General features: G+C 39.0%; 1 protein-coding gene across 1 annotated transcript in view; it reads right to left on the reverse strand.

The window, feature by feature from the left end:
* The window catches only part of LOC138977004 (nitric oxide synthase-like), a 151,254-nt gene that overhangs the window by 39,519 nt on the left and 86,149 nt on the right, over nucleotides 1–25,586 (reverse strand). Inside the window, exons 16-18 of the mRNA XM_070349895.1 lie at nucleotides 19,345–19,519; nucleotides 16,092–16,315; nucleotides 15,457–15,650 (exon numbers count right to left, since the gene is read on the reverse strand). Of these exons, the coding sequence (XP_070205996.1) occupies nucleotides 15,457–15,650; nucleotides 16,092–16,315; nucleotides 19,345–19,519 (593 nt within the window). The remainder of the gene's footprint in view (nucleotides 1–15,456; nucleotides 15,651–16,091; nucleotides 16,316–19,344; nucleotides 19,520–25,586) is intronic.

A 25,586-nucleotide genomic window follows, 5' to 3' on the forward strand; every position in this document is an offset into this window, starting at 1 on the left:
GGTTTTTTAATGTACTGTTTCGTTGAGAGGATCGTGGGTAGTGTTTTTCCTCTTCATTTTAAAATGTTCATTACAGACATATATGACAAAATAAAGAAAAAGAGAGAAAAATACAGCAAAAAACAAGTCGCGTAAGGCGAAAATACAACATTTAGTCAAGCTGTCGAACTCACAGAATGTCCATAGAGGGGGAATCGAGACGAGGGTCGTGGTGTATGTGTGTGTGTGTGTGTGTGTGGTGTGTGTGTGTATGTGCGTGTGTATGTGTGTGTCTGTGCGTGTGTGTGTGTAGAGCGATTCAGACTAAACTACTGGACCGATCTTTATGAAATTTTACATGAGAGTTCCTGGGAATGATATCCCCGGACGTTTTTTTTCCTTTTTTCGATTAATACCTTTGATGACGTTATATCCGGCTTTTTGTACAAGTTGAGGCGGCACTGTCACACCCTCATTTTTCAATCAAATTGATTGAAATTTTGGCCACGCAATCTTCGACAAAGGCCGGACTTTGGTATTGAATTTCAGCTCGGTGGCTTAAAAACTAATGAGTGAGTTTGGTCGTTAAAAATCGGAAACTTGTAATTAACATTATTTTTTTATCAAACGTTCCAAAAACAATTCCATCTTATTCTGCGTCATTATCTGATTCAAAAAACATATAAATATGTTATATTTGGATTAAAAACAAGCTCTGAAAATTAAAAATATAAACATTATTATCAAAATCAAATTTCCGAAATCGATTTAAAAACAATTTCGTCTTATTAGGCTCGTCAGTTTCACTCCGTTTTGCACAAGCGGCGGACTACGGTCATTGTGAAAAAATGCAGTGCGTTCAGTTTCATTCTGTGAGTTCGACTGAGCTTGACTAAATGTTGTATTTTCGCCTTACGCGACTTGTTGTTGTTGTCCTCAGTTGCATGCAGGCTGCTTCAACCCTGAGTTGTTTTACATTTAGTCAAGTTTTGATTAAATGTTTTAACATAGAGGGGGAATCGAGACGAGGGTCGTGGTGTGTGTGTGTGTGTGTGTGTGTGTGTGTGTGACTGTGAGTGAGTGTGTGTGTGTGTGTGTCTGTGCGTGTGTGTAGAGCGATTCAGACTAAACTACTGGACTCCGATCTTTATGAAATTTTACATGAGAGTTCCTGGGAATGATATCCTCGGAAGTTTTTTTTCATTTGTTCAATAAATACCTTTGATGACGTCATATCCGGCTTTTTGTAAAAGTTGAGGCGGCACTGTCACACCCTCATTTTTCAATCAAATTGATTGACATTTTGGCAAAGCAATCTTCGACAAAGGCCGGACTTTGGTATTGCATTTCAGCTTGATGGCTTAAAAACTAATTAATGACTTTGGTAATTAAAAATCGGAAACTTGTAATTAAAATTATTTTTTTATCAAACGATCCAAAAACAATTTCATCTTATTTTTCGTCATTTTCTGATTCCAAAAACGTATACATATGTTATATTTCGATTACAAACAAGCTCTAAACATTATAAACATATAAAAATTATGATTAAAATTAATTTTCCGAAATCGATCTAAAAACAATTTCATCTTATTCCCTGTCGATTCCTGATTCCAAAAACATATACATGTAGATATGATATGTTTGGATTAAAAATACGCTCAGAAAGTTAAAACGAAGAGAGGTACAGAAAAGCGTGCTATGCAACAGAGCGCAACCACTTCCGCGCTAAACAGGGTCGTTAATTTCACCGCCCTTTGTACGAGCGGCGGACTACGGTCATTGGGAAAAAATGCAGTGCGTTCAGTTTCATTTTGTGAGTTCCACAGCTTGACTAAATGTAGTAATTTCGCCTTACGCGACTTGATCTTTTTCCCACACACTTTGGACACGTGCGAGTACCAGCAATAGAAAATTAACAAAACACCTTCCTCCCCCTCTTAGGTGAAATGAAAGCGGACGTTTTCAGCGTGCATTCCCTTGAATTGACTGAATGGTTAATCATGCTTCCGTGATCTTGGGAGTTGTGGGTTTTTTTCTGTGACATTCACAAACATACAAATGACAGAGTCCGACTAAAGGCTTACTCAAATTTACTGTTGAGTAATAAGTGTGTCATCTTAGGACCATGCCAGTGCATGGGGGATATCTTGGATACAGGGCGGACAGGCTTGCAAGCAATATATAACTCTGACTGTTGACCGTCGTTGTAATTTCCCACTTTGTAGTTGTCAAGGTATTTTAACATGTGGGCTTTATATTTTATAAGCTTGTACAAGAGCATTGTTAGTAATAACGCGCGCTATTTTTAGTTAAAAAAGGGATCAACTTGGAATGTGCACCCGACATTCCAATTTGTTTTCCCCTTTCTAATAATGGGTGAATTTGTTTTATTATAACTGAATTGCTTACAACCGAAATACCTACATGCCGAAATAACTGAAATAAAAAAATAAACAAATAGACGAATAGGGAAATGATACATCTTTCTTTCTTTATTTGGTGTTTAACGTCGTTTTCAACCATTCAAGGTTATATCGCGACGGGAAATGATACATAAATAAGTTCATAAATGAATGAGTTAATAAATGCGTTATGGCGAAATTTAGATAACAAATTAGGAACTTTAACATTAATTTCAAATTAACTAACCAAATAACAAGATCAATAGGTAAAGTGTTGTATGGGGGATGTAACAAAATGAGGAACTTGAAAACCACCATGTAGGTGTCCGACATTTGCTGGTGTCTTGTTTGCAATGATTTCAATTTGGTTCCAACATTTTGTTGTCGTCGTCGTCGCTCTTGCTGTCTTTGTTGTAGTTGTTGTTATTTGGGGGTTAAACGGGAAAAGGGGCAGAAATATGTTGGACTATTGAACGATCGTTTTCACACTAGGTGTCGGACTTCAAGTACAACGCGGGGTAAAAGTACTCAATGGAAATCCATGAGCTATGAGTTTAATAGATAATCGTTATTTCGAGCAATTTCCATGTCTGAACATCCCACGGATATCCGCGTGCCACCCATCATTTCCTTTTACACGACAATTTGTCGTGTCGTAACAATTCCCTTCCACCCTCCCCCTACCCCTCCCTATACACTTGATAGTCCTCAACTTCGACCTACGGCGTTAGGGGGATAATTGAGACAGCACTCCAAGTAGCTTTCCAGGTTACTGAAAGACTTTGATTTTGATCACAAGTTTTGGAAACTGTGAGCCCTTTCATCCTCAGGGAGACAGACGGACACCGCTCCTGTGTACAACGTGGGAGTTAGAGCGGGTCAAAGTTGAATCAAACTTGCCACATTCATTTCTTGCCTCATGATTAGCATATGCATCGTTCACTGCTTATTGTTGTTGTTGTTCAGAAATCAGTGCGCGCGCGCGCAAGTTTGTATGAATGTGTTCGTGCGTGAGTGTGTGAGTGTGAGTGTGTGTGTGTGTGTGTGGTGTCGGTGTGTGTGTGTGTGTGGTGTCAGTGTGTGTGTGTGTGTGTGTGTGTGCCAGTGTGTTTGTTTGAGTTCGTGCCTGTGTGTGTGTTTGTGTGTGTTTGTGTGTGTGTGTGTGTGTGTGTGTGTGTGTGTGTGTGTGTGTTATAGTGTCAGTTATTCTTTCTTTTGTCCCGAATCCTTGCTTTCCAGAAACCTGTGATGTCATTCTTCCTTGAAAATTTCTTCCAAAACTTGGTTGTCCAACTTTTGTCCGAGAGATGAGGTCGGAACGGTGGTATGAGAAGAATTCAGAACTTGACACCTTGATGTCATCTGACTGATTGGCTAATTACACACTTGACTGTCTTTTGTCGACCTGGATCATAAAATTGCCGACCATGTTGATTTACCCACCCCCTTATGAACGTGAGTCTACTTGAGACATCAGCGTAGCCAACACACACCAAACCCAAAGTCGGACCGTAACAAATTTTCATTATTTTATGCCTGTCACCCCACCCTTTTTCCGCCCCCACCGCTTACCCCTTCTCAGTTCACAGTTAATTGTCTGCAGCCTCAACCCCCCCCCCCCCCCCCCCCCCCGTGGCTAATAAATCACTCGACTATCGTCGCCTGCTTCTGATGACCGCTCTAAATAATTTGTCAGATAGCAGTGTGCAAAAGACACCGTTGAGTGTACATGTATTACCTTTCCTATATGCTTAGGACACGTGCCTTTTCAAGTCAGCTTAGGACACGTGCCTTTTCAAGTCATTGTCAATTACAAAATGTAGGTCTTACAACACAGCCACTGATTTTCAGGTGACGGTATCAATGCCGGGTCCCTGCTCTGCGAAAAAAAAAGTGTTTGCATTAATCGGAAGAAACATACTGCATAAGCGTAATTTATGCAGAGGTATGATGTTCTTAAGTTGTGAGATTTTTTAATGATCACGATGCCTTCAGTGCTTACTAAATTCATTGATTAGATTGATTTTATATAATGAAGTTAGAATTCTGCTGCTCTGATTAGTGAAATATTCAAAAATGCTATCATGCTATTTTGGCACCGTCATGGCTTTGTAGACTTATAATATATCTGCGTAATTGATTTCAACTCTTAGAAATCAAAAGTATAAAAAAATTGTATTGTGTCTCCTCTTGTCGTTAAATAATCACAACTGTAAAACAAATTTGCTTTGATAAAGCTTCCGTTTTTCTCTCAGAATTTTGCTCATTTTTGTTTTGTTTACATGCCCCAGACACAAAATCTACAAAACGATTCATAAAAGTTCCGTTCCATGCATTCCGTCTCCTCTCAATCTAAGATCCCCCTCCCCCCCCCATAGACCCTCCCCCCAAGGTTTTCCGCTAGCCTTTTCGACTTTTCCCAACGAAGCGTACAGGAGCGGGGCAATCAGGAGCCTTTGCAATTTTATGACCCGTCTGAAAGAAGTGATTGACTGGACACTGTCAAGTGCTCTTAAAGAAGCGATCAGATACGTGAGAATCACAGTGTGACATTTGACAAGAGGTTGACGGAAGTCTGGCAACCAGATGTTAGAGGGAAAAAATAACTCACTGAAAAAGTGAGATCGCACGTGTCGGACAGATGAAGGTTAGAAAACAAGTCGCGTAAGGCGAAAATACAACATTTAGTCAAGCTCAGTCGAACTCACAGAATGAAACTGAACGCACTGCATTTTTCACAATGACCGTAGTCCGCCGCTTGTGCAAAACGGAGTGAAACTGACGAGCCTGTTCAGCGCTGTAGTGGTTTCGCTGTGCTGCATAGCACGCTTTTCTGTACCTCTCTTCGTTTTAACTTTCTGAGCGTGTTTTTAATCCAAACATATCATATCTATATGTTTTTGGAATCAGGAACCGACAAGGAATAAGATCATAATTTTTATATTTTTAATTTTCAGAGCTTGTTTTTAATCCAAATATAACATATTTATATGTTTTTGGAATCAGAAAATGACGAAGAATAAGATGAAATTGTTTTTGGATCGTTTAATAAAAAAAATAATTTTAATTACAAGTTTCCGATTTTTAATGACCAAACTCACTCATTAGTTTTTAAGCCACCAAGCTGAAATGCATTACCAAACCCCGGCCTTCGTCGAAGATTGCTTTGCCAAAATTTCAATCAATTTGATTGAAAAATGAGGGTGTGACAGTGCCGCCTCAACTTTTACAAAAAGCTGGATATGACGTCATCAAAGGTATTTATCGAAAAAAAGAAAAAAACGTCCGGGGATATAATTCCCAGGAACTCTCACGTCAAATTTCATAAAGATCGGTCCAGTAGTTTAGTCTGAATCGCTCTACACACACACACACGCACAGACAGACAGACAGACAGACAGACACACACACACACACACACACACATACACCACGACCCTCGTCTCGATTCCCCCTCTATGTTAACATATTTAGTCAAAACTTGACTAAATGTAAAAAGGAACCTTCTTGGTATGGATAACACTGGAATTATAACGTGGAAAACTTGTAATTATAGGTGCTGGACTTTCAAATTCAACTTGATCGCACATGTCGCCCTTAATTGTCTCTCTCACTGCTTTCTTATTACCCTTGCAAGTTGAAACCACCCATCCCTCTCTTGCTTGATGGCAACTTTAAAGTTCTCCTTTTTCCCAACCGTTTTGTCCCAGCATATAACCACTTCATGTCCCTAATTGGCACTAGTTTCTGTGACGACGTTAAGCTTAGGTTAACCAACCAACCAACCGTTTTGATACTACCCATGTATCATGTATGTTTCTGAACATTTTGATTTTATTTGGTATTGCTTCATTTTGCTTTTTTTCATTTACAATGTATAATCTGTGAAAAAAAAGGCCAAAACCAAATAACGTTTAGTTTCCGATGACAAGGAGTAGTGTATTTAACAAACAAAGTTTGATTGTAATGATTGCTTCCATTTTCTGTGCACCTTCCACCTCTACAACATGCATACACTTGATAGTCTTCAACTTCGACCTACGGCGATCGGTGGATAATTGAGACAGTACTAGCTCCGAGGAGCTTTCCAGGTTACCGAAAGACTTTGATTTTGATAACAATGTTGAAAAGGCTGTGAGCCCTTTTATCCCCAAGGAGAGAGACGGACACCGGCCCCTATAATGGGCTTTGGAGCGTGTCAAAGTTCATTGCATCCTGATCAGCATATGAAACGTTTATCGCTTATTGTAGTTGTGTATAACTCATAGTAGTGGGAATAAGGTGACGCGCTAGTGTGAGTTTGTGTGTGAGTGTGTGTGATTAGCAGTAACGGATGTTATTTGTGTTTGGACAATTACAAACATTTAATTCTTGTACACAGATTAAAGACAGTTTCCCTTCCAGGTCAAATGTCTTAATGATGCAAATACAAATAAAATACCCCCAAACTGTTCTGAAACGATCAATTTTCGTTTGAAATACTTCATTTCTTATGGAAGGAATACACACTGGCACACAGTCTTTTGTTGTCTTGGCTTGCGGCCTAAATCTGACACAACGAGGCTCGAAGAAGGGACATAATGCTTTGTTTCATGTATTAAAAAGAAATACATGTAGTGTCAACACTCAGTTGGCAGTAGGCCAGAGACATAGTAGGCAGTGGAAAGTTACTAAAAAGTGACCTAAGTTGAAAAGATGTGTATTTCTACTCCAGACATTATGGAGGCTCTGGTGTCACTAATTATCAATGTGCTGTCTTTGCTTTGTTTAGCGACCAGCATCAAAGAGGCGCATAGAGGACTGCCTGGGAGAAGAGGACCACCAGGACAAAGAATGAAATCGATTGAATATGCTGTGCTGTTGCCCTGCAAAGCTGCGTGCATTTTTAGTTTCTCCGCAACATAATATGCATGTTTTTGTTATGAAATAAAATTGTTGATCGTATCTTGAGTTTATGGTGTTACATGTAATAGTCCTTATGATCTGTGACTGAGTGTGAAAGTTGGTGTGTGTGCGTGTATACAATATTTACCAAAACCTCTCACTCTCAACGTTGCATTCACGTCGAAATCAAACCAAACCACAACCACAACCAAAAATTCACGTTGTGTCGACGTGTAATTCACGTCAATTTTATCAGGAAAAATGCACCAAAACACAACTTTTACGTTGTGTCAACGTAGATTTCACGTAATTTTTGATCTAAATTTTGACCTAAAATTTACGTTCCATTCACGTGGACATTACGTAAAAATGCAACGCAATTTCAACCAAACCACAACCACAACCAAAAATTCACGTTGTGACAACGTAAAATTCACGTAATGTTTTTACGAACAATCCACCTCCACCAATAATTCACGTTGCATTCACGTCGGTGTCACGTAAAATGCAACGTTGTTTTCCAACGTTATTCCCACGTGATTTCGTCCATACAAATCTACGTAAAAAAACGTTGAAACGCAACGTAAACCCAACGTAACCCAACGTGAATATAACGTGAATACAACGTAAAATTGTTTGCTGGGAAGACAAACGGTGCCGGAACGGAATACGTGCTGCCAAGTGTGCACGTCCAGAGCTCAGTGTGAACCGAGAGTGAGTGTGTCATTGTGTGGAAGTTTTGCTTGATTGATTTATTCATGATTTAATTTGCTTTTTGGTTCAATAGTAAAATCTGTGTACGTTATACTTTGTATTTTGTGGTGTGATTCGCCCGAGTGCGAGACCCCCATCCCCGAACGCCTCTGTGGGTGGAATTGTATATATATATATATATATATATATATACTTGTGTAACGTGAGTGTGTAGATGAGAATGTGAAAGTTGCTTTGGACCCAGATACACACAGCAGACACCAACGCAACAGCTAAGTTTCAGCCTGACAAAGAAATTCGAGTGACACAGCTAATGGCTGTACTTGTTATTTCTCTATTAAAACAAATGTTTCAAGATCTTTAGGCCAAAACAAATAAATTGTCTGTTTCTATTAACATGGCTAAAAAAAATAGGGTAGGTAGGTAGGTGTTTTTGTTGTTGTTGTTGCCAGGATAGAATTCTTGAAAATAACTAAATGACACAAAGAGACAAGACTCGCTATAGATAGATTTATAAAAAATAAAAAAATGTGACAAAGGATATAAAATGATTGTTTTACCTGGTCTGGAATCTTCAGTAGTAATTGCATAAAAAAAGTCTGATAATTATATCAATTATCATGTTAACTTTTTCTTAAAATGGGTGCGTTAAATCCTAGTCTGTTTGTTTTTAATGGACTAAGCAATCCTTGGACTGACAGAAAAGATGTATTTTAAAAATGTCCAGTTGCTTTTACTTATTTTTCTAATTGGAAGAGAATACAAATAATTAAATTATGCACTCTTTTCTGTTCAAATGGGTAGAGGGCGGGGGTAGTAAAAGGATCACAGTTCAAGATTTTGCGCGACAAGAGGTGTGTTTCTTTTATAAAGAGCAAAAACTCAACTTGGTATCTAACACTATTTCTGAACACTGTAAGTGTAACCACTTTAGCACTTTTTTTTTCTTTTTCTGTCTTCCAAACTTATAATTCAGCTTCAAAAATGATTAAAAAAAAGGGGTTTTTTCTTCTGAAATCTACAGTTAAATCACTATTTTGGATATTCTATTTTGCTTCCCTATTTATCTTCTTAAGTTTTTGATCATCTGATTACCTTGCTTTTCTATTTGGAAGATAATATGCACTCTTTTCTGAAAAATGGGTAGGGGGTGGGGGTAGTAAAAGCATCACAGTATAAAATTTTGTGCGACAAGAGGTGTGTTTCTTTTAACTTTGATGAAGAGGGATAACTCAACTTGGTATCTAACACTAGTTCTGAACACTGTAACCACTTTAGCACTTTTAATTTATTTGTTCTGTCTTCCAAGCTTTAAATTCAGCTAATAAAATGAGTAAAACAGTGTGTGTTTTCTGAATTCACCAGTTAAATCACTATGTTGGATGTTCTTTTTTGCTTCCCTCTTTCTCTTCTTAAGTTTTTTATCATCTGACTACCTTGCTTTTCTATTTGGAAGATAATATGCACTCTTTTCTGAAAAATGGGTAGGGGGTGGGGGTAGTAAAAGCATCACAGTTCAAGATTTTGCGCAACAAGATGTGTGTTTCTTTTAACTGTGATGAAGAGGGATAACTCAACTTGGTACCAAACACTATTTCTGAACACTGTAACCACTTTAGCACAATCATTTTTTTTCTCTCTGTCTTCCAAGCTTTAAAATTAGGCTAATAAAATGAGTAAAAAAGTGGGGGTTTTTTCAGAATTCACCAGTTAAATCACTATGTTGGATGTTCTATTTTGCTTCCCTATTTCTGTTCTTCAGTTTTTGATCATCTGACTACCCTGCTTTTCTATTTGGTAGATAATATGCACTCTTTTCTGAAAAAATGGGTAGGGGGTGGGGGAAATAAAAGTATCACAGTTCAAGATTTTGGCCGACAAGAGGTGTATTTCTTTTAACAGTAGTAAAGAGGGATAATTCAACTTGGTATCTAACACTATTTCTGAACACTGTAATCACTTTAACACTTTTAATTTATGTTTGTTTGTGTTCCAAGTTTTAAATTAAGCTTCAAAAATGGGTAAAAAAATAGTTTTCTCATAATTCACAAGTTAAATCATTATGTTGGATGTTCTATTTTGCTTCCCTCTTTCTCTTCTTAAGTTTTTGATCATCTGACTACCCTGCTTTTCTATTTGGAAGATAATATGCACTCTTTTCTGAAAAATGGTAAGGGGGTGGGGGTAGTAAAAGCAACACAGTTCAAAATTTTGCGCGTTAAGAGGTTGTTTTTTTTTTAAATTGGTAAAGAGGGATAACTCAACTTGGTATCTAACACTATTTCTGAACACTGTAATCACTTTAACACTTTTAATTTATGTTTGTCTGTGTTCCAAGTTTCAAATTAAGCTTCAAAAATGGGTTAAAAAAATGGTTTTTTAATAATTCACAAGTTAAATCATTATGTTGGATGTTCTATTTTGCTTCCCTCTTTCTCTTCTTTAAGTTTTTGATCATCTGACTACCCTGCTTTTCTATTTGAAAGATAATATGCACTCTTTTCTGAAAAATGGGTAGGGGGTGGGGGTAGTAAAAGCATCACAGTTCAAGATTTTGCGCGACAAGAGGTGTGTTTCTTTTTACTGTGATGAAGAGGGATAACTCAACTTGGTACCAAATACTATTTCTGAACACTGTAACCACTTTAGCACTTTCATTTTTTTTCTCTCTGTCTTCCAAGCTTTAAAATTCAGCTAATAAAATGAGTAAAAAAGTGGGTTTTTTCAGAATTCACCAGTTAAATCATTATGTTGGATGCTCTATTTTGCTTCCCTCTTTCTCTTCTTTAAGTTTTTGATCATCTGATTACCCTCCTTTCTATTTGAAAGATAATATGCACTCTTTTCTGAACAAGAAGGGCAAAGCCCATACGACTCACATGCTTTACACATTTTTCCTACCAAAATACATGTGACCTTGACCCAAGGTCAAGGTCATCCAAGGTCATGCAACACAAAGCTGTTAATTCAAGACATAGGAAGCACAATGGTGCTTATTGGCTCTTTCTACCATGAGATATGGTCACTTTTAGTGGTTCACTACCTTATTTTGGTCACATTTCATAAGGGTCAAAGTGACCTTGACCTTGATCATATGTGACCAAATGTGTCTCATGATGAAAGCATAACATGTGCCCCACATAATTTTTAAGTTTGAAACAGTTATCTTCCATAGTTCAGGGTCAAGGTCACTTCAAAATATGTATACAATCCAACTTTGAAGAGCTCCTGTGACCTTGACCTTGAAGCAAGGCAAACCAAACTGGTATCAAAAGATGGGGCTTACTTTGCCCTATATATCATATATAGGTGAGGTATTGAATCTCAAAAACTTCAGAGAAAATGTGAAAAATGTGAAAAATAGCTGTTTTTTAGGCAACATTTATGGCCCCTGCGACCTTGACCTTGAAGCAAGGTCAAGATGCTATGTATGTTTTTTGGGGCCTTGTCATCATACACCATCTTGCCAAATTTGGTACTGATAGACTGAATAGTGTCCAAGAAATATCCAACGTTAAAGTTTTCCGGACGGACGGACGGACGTCCGGACGGACGGACGGACGTCCGGACGGACGGACGGACGGACGACTCGGGTGAGTACATAGACTCACTTTTGCTTCGCATGTGAGTCAAAAAATGGGTAGGGGGTGGGGGAAGTAAAGGTATCACAGTTCAAGATTTTGGCCGACAAGAGGTGTATTTCTTTTAACAGTGGTAAAGAGGGATAACTCAACTTGGTATCTAACACTATTTCTGAACACTGTAATCACTTTAACACTTTTAATTTATGTTTGTTTGTGTTCCAAGTTTTAAATTAAGCTTCAAAAATGGGTAAAAAAAAATAGTTTTCTCATAATTCACAAGTTAAATCATTATGTTGGATGTTCTATTTTGCTTCCCTCTTTCTCTTCTTAAGTTTTTGATCATCTGACTACCCTGCTTTTCTTTTTGGAAGATAATATGCACTCTTTTCTGACAAATGGGAAGGGGGTGGGGGTAGTAAAAGCATCACAGTTCAAAATTGTGCACGTTAAGAGGTGTATTTTGTTTTAATTGGTAAAGAGGGATAACTCAACTTGGTATCTAACACTATTTCTGAACACTGTTATCACTTTAACACTTTTGATTTATGTTTGTCTGTGTTCCAAGTTTCAAATTAAGCTTCAAAAATGGGTAAAAAAAATGTTTTTTTAATAATTCACAAGTTAAATCATTATGTTGGATGTTCTATTTTGCTTCCCTCTTTCTCTTCTTTAAGTTTTTGATCATCTGACTACCCTGCTTTTCTATTTGAAAGATAATATGCACTCTTTTCTGAAAAATGGGTAGGGGGTGGGGGTAGTAAAAGCATCACAGTTCAAGATTTTGCGCGACAAGAGGTGTTTTTTTTATAACTGTGATGAAGAGGGATAACTCAACTTGGTATCTAACACTATTTCTGAACACTGTAACCACTTTAGGCCAAAAAAAAAAAATTGTCTGTTTCTGGTCACCCGACCGACCCTAAATTTCGGCGCCGACCCTAAACTTTTTTTTTCCTAACTCCAAAATTTTGGGTTTTTTGGTGGTGGTAAAGGACAGGGTGAGAAAATGAACAACAAAAACGTGTGAAAACGAAAGTCCGCTGACGATTTGTAAATGTGTTGAGTGTCTTGTCTCTATGTATAGTGAATCCAGTCTCTTTGCGCGATTTTTAAAGTTAGTTTTATTGGTCTACATTTGGGGGTAAAAAAAAAAAAAAAAAAAAAAAAAAAAAAAAAAAATCCCGACCTACCGACCCTATTTTTTTTAGCCATGTTACCAGAAACAGACAATTTTTTTTTTTGGCCTTAGCACTTTTAATTTTTTTTTCTGTCTTCAGTTCCAAGCTTTAAATTAAGCTAATAAAATGAGTAAAAAAGTGGGTTTTTTTTAGAATTCACCAGTTAAATCACTATGTTGGATGTTCTATTTTGCTTCCCTATTTCTGTTCTGAATTTTTGATCATCTGACTACCTTGCTTTTCTATTTGGTAGATAATAATTATGCACTCTTTTCTGAAAAAATGGGTAGGGGGTGGGGGAAGTAAAAGTATCACAATTTAAGATTTTGCGCGACAAGAGGTGTATTTCTTTTAACAGTGGTAAAGAGGGATAACTCAACTTGGTATCTAACACTATTTCTGAACACTGTAATCACTTTAACACTTTTAATATATGTTTGTCTGTGTTCCAAGTTTCAAATTAAGCTTCACAAATGGGTAAAAAAAATAGTTTTCTCATAATTCACAAGTTAAATCATTATGTTGGATGTTCTATTTTGCTTCCCTCTTTCTCTTCTTAAGTTTTTGATCATCTGACTACCCTGCTTTTCTATTTGGAAGATAATATGCACTCTTTTCTGACAAATGGGAAGGGGGTGGGGGTAGTAAAAGCATCACAGTTCAAAATTTTGCGCGTTAAGAGGTGTATTTTTTTTTAAATTGGTAAAGAGGGATAACTCAACTTGGTATCTAACACTATTTCTGAACACTGTAATCACTTTAACACTTTTAATCAATGTTTGTTGGTGTTCCATGCTTCAAATTGAGCTTCAAAATGGATACAAAAGGATTTTTTTCCGAATTCACAAGTAAAATCACTACGTTTAATGTTCTATTTTGCTTCCCTATTTCTCTTCTTCAGTTTGTGATCATCTGATTGTTATTTTGTTTACATTTTCACAATACAATATTGCAACTTATTCAGTAGTGTTTGCGTGAAAAAATCTGATACCTATGCTTAAACTTCAGTCGTTATCTTAAAATTTTGCGCGTTAAGCCCTTTATATTTTGTATTTTCCTGATAAAGCAAACATTGAACTAACAGAAAAAGTAACTTTTAAAACTACCTAATCACTTTGAAATTGGGCCTCCAAAGTGTTCTCCAGCCTTAATGACTTTGGTCATTAAAAATCAGAAAATTGTAATATTGTTTTTTTTATATAAAACGATCCAAATTTACGTTCATCTTATTCTACATCATTTCCTGCTTCCCAAAACATATAAATATGTTATATTTGGATTAAAAACAAGCTCTGAAAATGAAAAATATCAAAATTATGATTAAAAAAAAAATTCCGAAATCGATTCAAAAAACATTTAGATATGATATGTTTGGATTATAAACACGCTCAGAAAGTTCAAACGAAGAGAGGCACAGAAAAGCGTGCTATGCAGCACATGCACAGCACAACCACTACCGCACTAAACTGGCTCGTCAATTTCACTGCGTTATGCACGAGCGGCGGACTACGGTCGATGTGTAAAAATGCAGTGCGTTCAGTTTAATTTTGTGAGTTCAACAGCTTGACTAAATGTAGAAATTTCGCCTTACGTGACTTGTTCATTTTTTCGATAAATATCTTTGATGACGTCATATCCGGCTTTTGGTGAAAGTTGAGGCCGCACTGTCAGGCCCTCATTTTTCAACAAAATTGATTGAAAATTTGGTCAAGCAGTCTTCGACGAAGTCCGGACTATGGGATTGAATTTTAGCTTGGAAGCTTAAAAATTAGTTAATTAGTTCGCTCATTAAAGTTGTCATTAAAATCAAATTTTTCGTTACAGATTAAAAAATGATCGCATTGTATACTTCACTCTCTCCTAAATTCAAAAATATATAGATATGTTATGTTTACTCTAAAATTGTGCTCAGAATGGAAGAAAAAAGGTTCAGTAAGTACTACGGTCGCATGGTTCGCGGAGACGAGCGTGACTCGCCTCAGTCTTCGGGCTAGCCGAAACTATCTGGAGGTAGTCTCGGCGATGACTGTTTTTTGGTTATTGATCTTAATAGTTTGATAAAACTAGATGAGGGTCTGCGCTAGATAAGATGCGCTATATAAGATGTCCATGTGTGAATGTGTAAGTGGGCGTAGTCGAATGTCCATGTGGAATGTGTAAGTGGAGCATATAAGAATGCCCATGTGTGAATGTGTAAGTGGAGTGTAGTCGAATGTCCATGTGTGAATGGGTAAGTTGAGCGTATAAGAATGTCCATGTGTGCGATGTGCAAGTGAGACATGGATGTGTTCATGACTGAATGCGTAAGCACAATGCAAGGAATGTCCAGAGAGGTATGTGGGAGGTGTTTTGATAACCTGCCCTGTTATATAGTGCTATATGTCTTATGTAAAATCAATGTCTTGTTTTCGTCGCGATATGACCTTCGTGGTTGAAAACGACGTTAAAAACCAAATAAAGTAAAGAAAGAAATGTCTTGTTTGTATTATTGTTATGTACCACGCCTGAATTTCTCTATGAGATAATAAAGTATTCTTATTCTTATTCTTATTCTTATTCTTATAACGACTGACTAAATGTTTTCATATCGCTTCACGCGACTTGTCACAGTTTGTTGTTGGTCTTAGCTACATTGCTCTAATTATTCCAGGCTTTCTATGATCGTCGAGACTCTCGCTAGCTGAACGTTTGTTTCGGCCTTGTCAAACTCACCGAGAGGTGTGGAAACCTCTGTCAGGATCTCTGTCCTGACGATATGGTCTGGCGGAGGCGCGTTGTGCAGACGGGACAAGATGGCGTCCACCAGGTCTGGCGGGTTAGCGGGGAAGATGCCCACGTGATCTACCGGGGCGTACTGCAGCTCTGACGAGTCTTGTGTGTTCAGCTTGGCTAGGATAGTTTGTCGACTGTAACACGCGAAAGAAAAAAATGCATGTTGTGAAATCAGAGAATAATTATTAATGACTTGCTGCGTGATGCCAGGTTTACACTAATTATTTCTTTATTAAAAAAATAATGAAATGCGAGCGAAAGCAAGCTTTTTAATGTTTGAAAAAATAACGACTGAACCCCAGGTTTCACACAACAAGTCGTGTAGTATTCTGTACTAGTGTGCTAACTGCCTCAAACTTCAATAGACAGATGGAATGTGAGAGAGAGGGAGCGAGGGAGCGAGCGAGCGAGCGAGAGAGAGAGAGAGAGAGAGAGAGAGAGAGAGACAGAGACAGAGACAGAGACAGAGACAGAGACAGAGACAGCCATTGGGCCAGCCAGCCAGCCAGAAAAAAACGACCGTCCAACCAAACAACCAAATAACCAACCAACCAAAATGCAAAAGACACACCTACCTGGACTCGTTACTCTGTAGCTGTGTCCTCTCCATCAGTCTACACGGGAGAACCGTCTTGTTGTGTATTGTGGCCAGCGACTTGCACACGTCGGCGTCCTTGCCGTTGTCGATGGGGGTGATGCGGAACCGGTTGGGGGTCCAGCTGTGGTTAGTGTTGGACAGCGCGCCGGTCGCCTCCGTGATGTTGATGTCGTCACTCAAGCAAAACGTTTCGCAGGCGTCCTGTAAAAAAAAAAAAAAAAAAATTAATCCAAGCGGAGCGCGGGCGAAGCCCGCGCGTAGCGAGGTAGTTTTTTTTTTCATCTCCCAGCACTGAAAATTTTTTGGCCAAGTGGTGTCTGTCTGGACATTGTTCTAGAATTCATCTTTTAGCACAATATTAGCGACACTGTTTGGACAATTCTATTAAAATTAGGCGTACAAACTGATTTTGTTTCGGGGAATCCTCTCAGAGGATCAGAATTTTCATATAATATCATCGGAAGCTGTTACAACGGGAAAATGTGAAACTTTTGTCACTTTTTAACATGGAATTTCATCTTTGAGCGTTTCAAGCGGACTTTAATAAAATAGTTATTTGCGAATTAAGCAGCGGAAGACACTCACCGGTTCAACATGTGTATGGTCATTAAACCTCAAAACATTTCAGTAAGTGGTTTAGACAAACACCTCCGCCATGTGAGGGTGACTGGTTTGTAGCTGAAGAGTTTTTTTCTAAAGTGTGTTCTAAATACAAATGACGTACTGGTAATGATGTAATGAGTTGTTCTAATCTTGTTCTTGGAACTCTTGCTGTTCCAAGCTTGTTCTTAGCAAGTCTTGGTGACGAGAACAAAGACTATCAATGAAATCTTTAGAAATAACCTCTGACAACGACGACGATGACGACGACGACGACGATAACAACAACAACAACAAATGACATCGACGACGACGACGACAACAACAACAACAACAACAACAACAACAACAACAACAACAACAACAACAACAACAACAACAACAAAAACAACAACACGAGAACAACAACAATCACGACAACGAACATGACAACAACAACACCAACAACTACGACGACAACTACAACGACTGGGTTATGATGACATCACCAATGATTTAAAGGCCGTTAAAAAATCGTTAAATCCTATTTCTTCACTGATTCTTATGAAATTTTAAAGGTAGGTTTGTTGTCCCCAACTTATTTTCACTCCATACTTTTCCAGAAGAAAAACATAATTTTGGCAGTTAAAAACCGTTAAAATTCAATTCTTCACCGATATTTATGAAATTTTGTGGGTAGGTTCGTTGTCCCCAACTGATTTTCACTCTATACTTTTCCAGAAGAAAGACATAATTTTGGCAGTTAAAAAACGGTAAATTTCAATTCTTCACCTATCTTTATAAAATTTAGTGGGTGGGTCCGTTGTCCCAAACTGAATTTTAAGACATACTTTTCCAGACAAAAAACCTTATTTTTGGCAGTTAAAAACCGTTAAATCTCAATTCTTCATCGATATTTATGAAATTTTGTGGGTAGGTTCGTTGTCCCCAACTGATTTTCACTCCATACTTTTCCAGAAGAAAAACATAATTTTGGCAGTTGAAAACCGTTACATTTAAATTTTCACCTATCTTTTTGAAATTTAGTGGGTGGCTCCGTTGTCCCAAACTGAATTTCAAGACAAACTATTCCAGTCAAAAAAACTTATTTTTGGCAGTTAAAAACCGTTAAGTCTCAATTCTACACCGATATTTATGACATTTTGTGGGTAGGTTTGTTGTCAGATTTGACATGATGGCAGAATTGAAAGTGTGAGATATCCTGATGTTTCACAATTTATGCTGCATAATTCAGCCCCATAGGCGCTTGAATTTTAGGTGGAGTTGGGGTTTTTTTCAGCCCAAACCAGTAACCCCCACATGGTTTTCATGTCCCTTTCTGAGAGACTTCAAGAAGTTTCAATTTGACGTCATGATTAGCCTACCGCATTAGCAAGTATGAAAACACGTCATCGATGACACATTTTAAGAGAGAGAGAGAGAGAGAGAGAGAGAGAGAGAGAGAGAGAGAGAGAGAGAGAGAGAGAGAGAGAGAGAGAATCATGTACACACAGATGGACGACTTCGCTTGGGGTATGTACTGCCCGGCAGTACACATCTACTTAATAATAGGGGTATTTATTTGGCGCAAATCCTAAAATAGTTCTAAGCGCCTTACAATCAATCTTAAATATAATAATCTTAATTACAGCAACAATACACATTTATAAAAAATATATATATATATATATTGAGGGATAAATGTACTCAGAAACATGGCTCCCCACCAACGCTCTACCTACAATGTCCGGTGACCCCTATTTGCAAAATCTAGATGTGGCACTTTTTAGCACGTGTACGGGAACGTGTACGGGTAACGTCATAAAATCCAGTTTTTACGTCACGCGTTTGCCAAGATATGCAGTCAGATCAAAACAACGTATGATTTGGAACATTAGAGAGAAAAAACGTGAGTCACGGGTGACGCAATATCTACACGTATGCGTACAGGTCTTTGCTTCACGTTCGATCATCTAGAACACTGTAATTACTATGTTTAGCGGAATGCTAGAGGGTCCTAAAACCGGGATGACTTTTGGCAGTTCAATACCTTTAAAACAAATGCTTCTTCCAATGTGTAATGACAAAAGCTGTAATCATTGATTAAATGCAGAGTTATAAAGTTATTTTAATCAAAAAAAGAGACAGAAAAAAAACTAGTCCCAAGAAGTGTTCTTGTCGTATTTTGTTTTCACCGACCGTACTGGTCGTATTTTAAACAAGGGTACAGAATACGGCGAAATCGTATGGGTTCCCAGGTCTGCTTTACTTTAATTTGTTTGTTTGTTTGCTTAACGCCCAGCCGACCACGAAGGGCCATATCAGGGCGGTGCTGCTTTGACATATAACGTGCGCCACACACAAGACAGAAGTCGCAGCACAGGCTTCATGTCTGACCCAGTCACATTATTCTGACACCGGACCAACCAGTCGACCTAGCACTAACCCCATAATGCCAGACGCCAGGCGGAGCAGCCACTAGATTGCCAATTTTAAAGTCTTAGGTAAGACCCGGCCGGGGTTCGAACCCACGACTTGCCGATCACGGGGCGGACGCCTTACCACTAGGCCAACCGTGCCGGTTTGCTTTACTCTAATCTTCCTTGCACCTACAAACATACCGTGTACTTAGGCTAAATCAGTAACAATACCTTGAAGACAGCCTCCGCCCAGTTTCTGAAGGACTCCTCCTGCCCACACAGCTCGTCTCCCTCCACGATGTTGTGGATGCACTCCGCGCCCAGCTCCGTCAGGATCTTGTCCATGTAATGTCCGAACGCCGCGAAGTGGGGGTAGGCCCGCGACCCCAGGGCGAACACGGCATATCTGAAAATATCCACCAGGGATAGAATTATGATAATTGTTAAACAATGTTAGTCAGTGTCCGAACGCTGCGAAGTGTGGTTAGGCCCGCAGCTATTCCAGGGCAAACACTTAATCCCTGAAAATATCCAACAGCGATGGAGTTAAAATAATCCCAGCGAAGCTGGAGGTATCCCGTGAACGCTATACTGTAATCGACTTGAGAAATGTGCACACCGAATAATACATGATAAAGAAGGATTCTTTGTGCCCGGCTACGTGCCACAGTTGGAGATGGAAGTTCACCAAAAATTGGGACCATACTAACAAAAATACGGTGGGTGCAATAGTCGCCCCCATTTTTTCAGCAAACGCCACCCAAGGCCGTTTTGGACGGGTAGAAATTCCGTAGTTTCCAAGTCTATGGATAAAGCTCGCGTAAGAAGAATACGTCACGGTCGAAAGTCTTTGACGTCAATTAATGCATCATGACGTCATGCCTCCCTGAAGTCTTTCTCTCTCGCGCAGTGTGTGTGTTTGTGTTCATTTTGTGCACATGTGTTAGTGTTACTGTGTGTGTGTGTGTGTGTGTGTGTGTGTGTGTGTGTGTGTGTGTGTGTGTGCGCGCGCACGCGTGCATGAGTCTGTACTCGTGTGTGTGTAAGTGTGTGTGTGGGCATAAGTGTATGTGTGTGCGTGTATGTGTGTTTGTTTGTAAAGGTGTGTATGTCCGTCTGTCCATATGTGCGTATGGGTGTGTGTTTTGTGTGTATGAAGTTTTTTTGTGTGTGTGTGCGTGTGCGTGTGTGTGTGTGTGTGTGTGTGTGTGTGTGTGTGTGAACAAGAACAAGAACAAGAACAAATGTTTATTGTCCTCAAACCAAAAAGGTTATTGACACATTGCTATGAATTCTAAAGCATTCTGCGACAAACCTTCCGAGACATATTTGAACATCTTTGTCCATAAATATTTCACTTGGTTTATAATTAAGATAATCTACATCAATATTAGTCACGTCTTTTTTAAACTTTTCTCTACTTTTGTATATACTTTTTATGTGTGTGTGTGTAAGAAAGACTGAGAGAGAGGGAGAAAGAGTGTGTATATGTGTTTGTTTGTAAATGTGTGTGTGTGTCCGACTGTCTATGTGCGTATTTGTTCGATTGCTTGCTTAACGCCCAGCCGACCACGAAGGGCCATATCAGGGCGGTGCTGCTTTGACATATAACGTGCGCCACATACAAGACAGAAGTCGCAGCACAGGCTTCATGTCTCACCCAGTCACATTATTCTGACACCGGACCAACCAGTCCTAGCACTAACCCCATAATGCCAGACGCCAGGCGGAGCAGCCACTAGATTGCCAATTTTAAAGTCTTAGGTATGACCCGGCCGAGGTTCGAACCCACGACCTCCCTATCACGGGGCGGACGCCTTACCACTAGGCCAACCGTGCCGGTCTATGTGCGTATAAGTGTGTGTTTTGTGTGTATGGGATTTGTGTGAGTCAATGTGTGTGTGGGTGTGTGTCTGTATAAGAGAGAAAGAGAGAGAGAGAGTGTGGGTGGGTGTGTGTGTGTGCGTAAGTGTATGTTTGTTTGTTTGTGTGAGCTTGGGAACGACAGTTACGGTACACATGTACTCTTGTGCATCCGTGTGAACTCGTGGTACCTCTATACTATCGGGGATCCATTAAGGTTTCCGAGACTGAGTTTCATTTCTATTGAATTGGTCTCGCGGAATAGCCGATTCTAAAATTTGCATAGGTAAAACGATTGTTTTTTTTGGTACAAGCCTCTGGAGTAAATTTTGTGATTAATGTTTTTGTGAACAAGAAACAATTGACGGGTGGCTTTGTTCCATCTCCCTTTTTTCCTCCGCCGCGATGTAAAGTTGAATAGTTGAAGGTGACGTTAGGCACTAACTAAAGAAAGTGGGGCTGCCTGACACCCCTCGAGTTGAATGGGTTAATCTTGTGACACCGGTGCACAGGATGTGAACGCTAAAACTGTGCTTTTGCTTGGAATCTTTGAGGGAAAAAGACGTGTATTTGGTGCGGCGTGTTTTCAATGCCGTTTTGTGACATGTCTGTCACGGCCGGAAATCTTTCCGGAATGTGAGGATTCTTTTGCTGGTAGGTTAAAACAATTTTCTTTCTGTAAATGGGTAGGCGGTGAAAAGAATAGTATGCTGCTTGGGGGGAGGATTTATTTGAATGTTTAAGTAGATTGGAATGGTGGGGAAGATTTTTGTGTGTGAATGCTTTAGAAGACCGTTGTTTGAGAGAACGGTATATGTATTGTAGGCATGTTATTTGGTAGGAATGATGTGTTTTGTTGTTTAATGAGTTAGCTTGTGGTAGTTGAAATTGTTGATTTGTTTACGTATGCTTACGGCGTGCATTCTGTGCTTTGCAGGATGGCTGAGTGTGCGACGGGGTTTCAGTAGACGGGGTTTAGTTAGGTCTTTTTCTTTTTTTGTGGGTCGTAGATTTGTTTTTATAGACTAGGTTTTGTTAGTGAAGAGTAGTTAGATTTAGTGGAGAGATTTTGGTCAGATTTTGTTAGAGTTTTTGTAGATTTGGTTTTTTAAAAAGAATTGGTTTTTTTAGGTTGTTTTTTTAGATTTCGTTTGTTTTAAATTAGAGTCTTATTGTGGGTTTTTTTGGATTAAAGTTGAGAGTGAGGATTTAGAGTAGAATGTAGTTTGGGGAAAGGATTTGGTGTGTTTTAAAGGGTATCTTTAGGGGAAGAATGTAGTTTTAGAATGAAGAGTGAGAATATTGTTTTTTTTAAGTTGTTTAGTCCTATACAGTGAAAGTTGTATTTGAAGATAAACCCCCGTTATCCCACATTTTCCCCATTTCATCGTATGGAATAAAAGAACCTGGGTAATATAACTTGTGTCGTCTGCTTTAGTGTTTGAGTTCAGTACGAAAGAGGAAAGTAGATTGGCACACGGTTACATTTGTCGCTGGCGAGCAGGGCACTCGGTTACATTTGGCGCTGCGGAGCAAGGGTGGGTAGGGGGTGTTACTGTTAGGGCTAGGCTAGGAATAGAGTAGGTTAGGGGACCCCGTCGCACAGGGAGAGGATGGCAGGCATGCAGTCCGGACGCGGGCTGGTGTTGAGGAGACGGGCGTGTGAGAAGTTGGAGGGAGTCCGGGCGTGACGTCGACGGATGCGGCTTTGTTGTCAACATTGCCATTTAGTTTGTTAATCCGGGGAAGAAAGGATTACAGTGATTAACATTTCTTTTTATTCTGTTAATCCACAGAAGAAGGACTTCAACGATTAACATTTCTTCGGACGTTTGTGAAAGACTGTTTGCACACCGTGCAAAGAGACAGAGTTGGGGAGTGGACCAGCACTGGAAGAGTGTGTTCGATTATGTTGATTTGATATTATGACGGACATGTGTAGTTGTATGTTTGATTACGCTACATGGATGTGATGTGATTACTAACACTTGTGGTTGTATGTATGGGTGTTGGTGTGGTTTTTGTTGCAAGCCGTGTGCTTGGGGCGTGAGTTATGCGCTTGCCGGTTAATTTGTTTCAAGGATCGAAACATGGTGAACAACATAATGTTGAAATACCGTCATATCGAACATATTGGAAGGGAAAAGGAAGGATTGTGAAGGAAGGAAGGATTGTGAAGGAAGGAAGGATAGTGAAGGAAGGAAGGAAGGATTGTGAAGGAAGGAAGGATTGTGAAGGAAGGAAGGAAGGATTGTGAAGGAAGGAAGGAGAGTGATGGTGAAGAAGAGAAGGATATATATCATAGTAAACTTCATATACTGTAGACAGGGTGCCTGGGACGCATTCAACTTGTATCAGTTTACCACAAGGACGCCCAGAGGTGGTGGTATTTGACAGGTTTTATGTTGTCTCTAGCCGATTGTCTACGCGCACACATATATTATAATTTGTTTGAATAATGGCGTCTCCAGCCTCGTACGCCTCAGGAGCAAAGTATGCTACCTGTAAGGGATTAGATGACCTTTTTCTTCCTTTGTGCTCTCTGCTATCGTTTGGTTTGTCTTTACTGTCTTCTCCGCTCCCACTTTCTAATTCTCTTGGCTGCACTTTTTTAGGGATTCTTGGGTTTGTGTATGGCGTCTCCAGCCTCGTACGCCTCAGGAGCAAAGTATGCTACCTGTAAGGAATTAGATGACCTTTTTCTTCCTTTTTGCTCTCTGCTATCGTTTGGTTTGTCTTTACTGTTTTCTCCGCTCTCACTTTTACTGTCTCCTCTGCTCTCGCTATTTTCTTGGTGGTATTTTGTAGAATTTGAGTTCTGGTGCTTACTGATGTCTTTGTTCGAAGACAGTGTGTATACTGGTTTTGTTTATTAGAATTAATATTAGTGGATTTTTGAAATAGATTCTGAAGGATTGTATGGTTGCCTATGAATACTCCTGTTGAATGGTTTAATTGTGATGAGTGACATTAGGTTATTGCTGATTTTTAACTAAAGGTTTGATATTCTGGGTGAGTTTTAAGGACTTCCAGTTTTTTTCATTGCCTTGGCAAGTGGTCATTTTGTTAGTTGATTAGAAGATTGTGTTGCCAAGTACAGTTGGGATACAAAGAGGGGACATGCATTGATAAATCGTAAAGGTTGTCAGTATTTTGTTCTGATGTATGCTCAAGAGAGATCAGATGCTTTGATAAATCGTAAAGATTGTCAACATTTTGTTCTGATGTATGCTCAAGAGAGATAAAATATTTGATAAGTCGTAAAGATTATCATTATTGGTTATCTGGCAAGTGGTGAACATAATTCTTTGTAAAGTGAACCATGGAACTGCCTCTGTTAAAGATGAGTTGTGATTTTTTGTCAACTTGTGTGAGTTGGATGTCGACAGGAGATATGATTATTGGCACTGGAAGGATTATGTGAAATTTGTATTTCAGAACCTATTAGTTTTAGAGAAATATTGTTATAGTCAGTTGATGGTTGTTTTTGTGTGAAAGTTTTTGAAATGATTTGAGGATGGAGAATATTATGTTCTTGGGAGGTTAAATATTTTTTTGAATTTTTCTGATTCTGGCATGTCGCCAGGAGACGACAGTCTAAGTTGGGGAGGATGTGAGCTTGGGAACGACAGTTACGGTACACATGCACTTTTGTGCATCCGTGTGAACTCGTGGTACCTCTATACTATCGGGGATCCATTAAGGTTTCCGAGACTGAGTTTCATTTCTATTGAATTGGTCTCGCGGAATAGCCGATTCTAAAATTTGCATAGGTAAAACGATTGGTTTTTTTGGTACAAGCCTCTGGAGTAAATTTTGTGATTAATGTTTTTGTGAACAAGAAACAATTGACAGGTGGCTTTGTTCCATCTCCCTTTTTCCCTCCGCCGCGATGTAAAGTTGAATAGTTGAAGGTGACGTTAGGCACTAACTAAAGAAAGTGGGGCTGCCTGACACCCCTCGAGTTGAATGGGTTAATCTTGTGACACCGGTGCACAGGATGTGAACGCTAAAACTGTGCTTTTGCTTGGAATCTTTGAGGGAAAAAGACGTGTATTTGGTGCGGCGTGTTTTCAATGCTGTTGTGTGACATGTTTGTCACGGCCGGAAATCTTTCCGGAATGTGAGGATTCTTTTGCTGGTAGGTTAAAACAATTTTCTTTCTGTAAATGGGTAGGCGGTGAAAAGAATAGTATGCTGCTTGGGGGGAGGATTTATTTGAATGTTTAAGTAGATTGTTTTGTGAGTTGGAATGGTGGGGAAGATTTTTGTGTGTGAATGCTTTAGAAGACCGTTGTTTGAGAGAACGGTATATGTATTGTAGGCATGTTATTTGGTAGGAATGATGTGTTTTGTTGTTTAATGAGTTAGCTTGTGGTAGTTGAAATTGTTGATTTGTTTACGTATGCTTACGGCGTGCATTCTGTGTTTGCAGGATGGCCGAGTGTGCGACGGGGTTTCAGTAGACGGGGTTTAGTTAGGTCTTTTTCTTTTTTAGTGGGTCGTAGATTTGTTTTTATAGACTAGGTTTTGTTAGTGAAGAGTAGTTAGATTTAGTGGAGAGATTTTGGTCAGATTTTGTTAGAGTTTTTGTAGATTTGGTTTTTTTT

This window comes from Littorina saxatilis, linkage group LG9 (genome assembly GCF_037325665.1).
Source record: "Littorina saxatilis isolate snail1 linkage group LG9, US_GU_Lsax_2.0, whole genome shotgun sequence".
Classification (NCBI taxonomy): Eukaryota; Metazoa; Mollusca; class Gastropoda; order Littorinimorpha; family Littorinidae; genus Littorina; species Littorina saxatilis.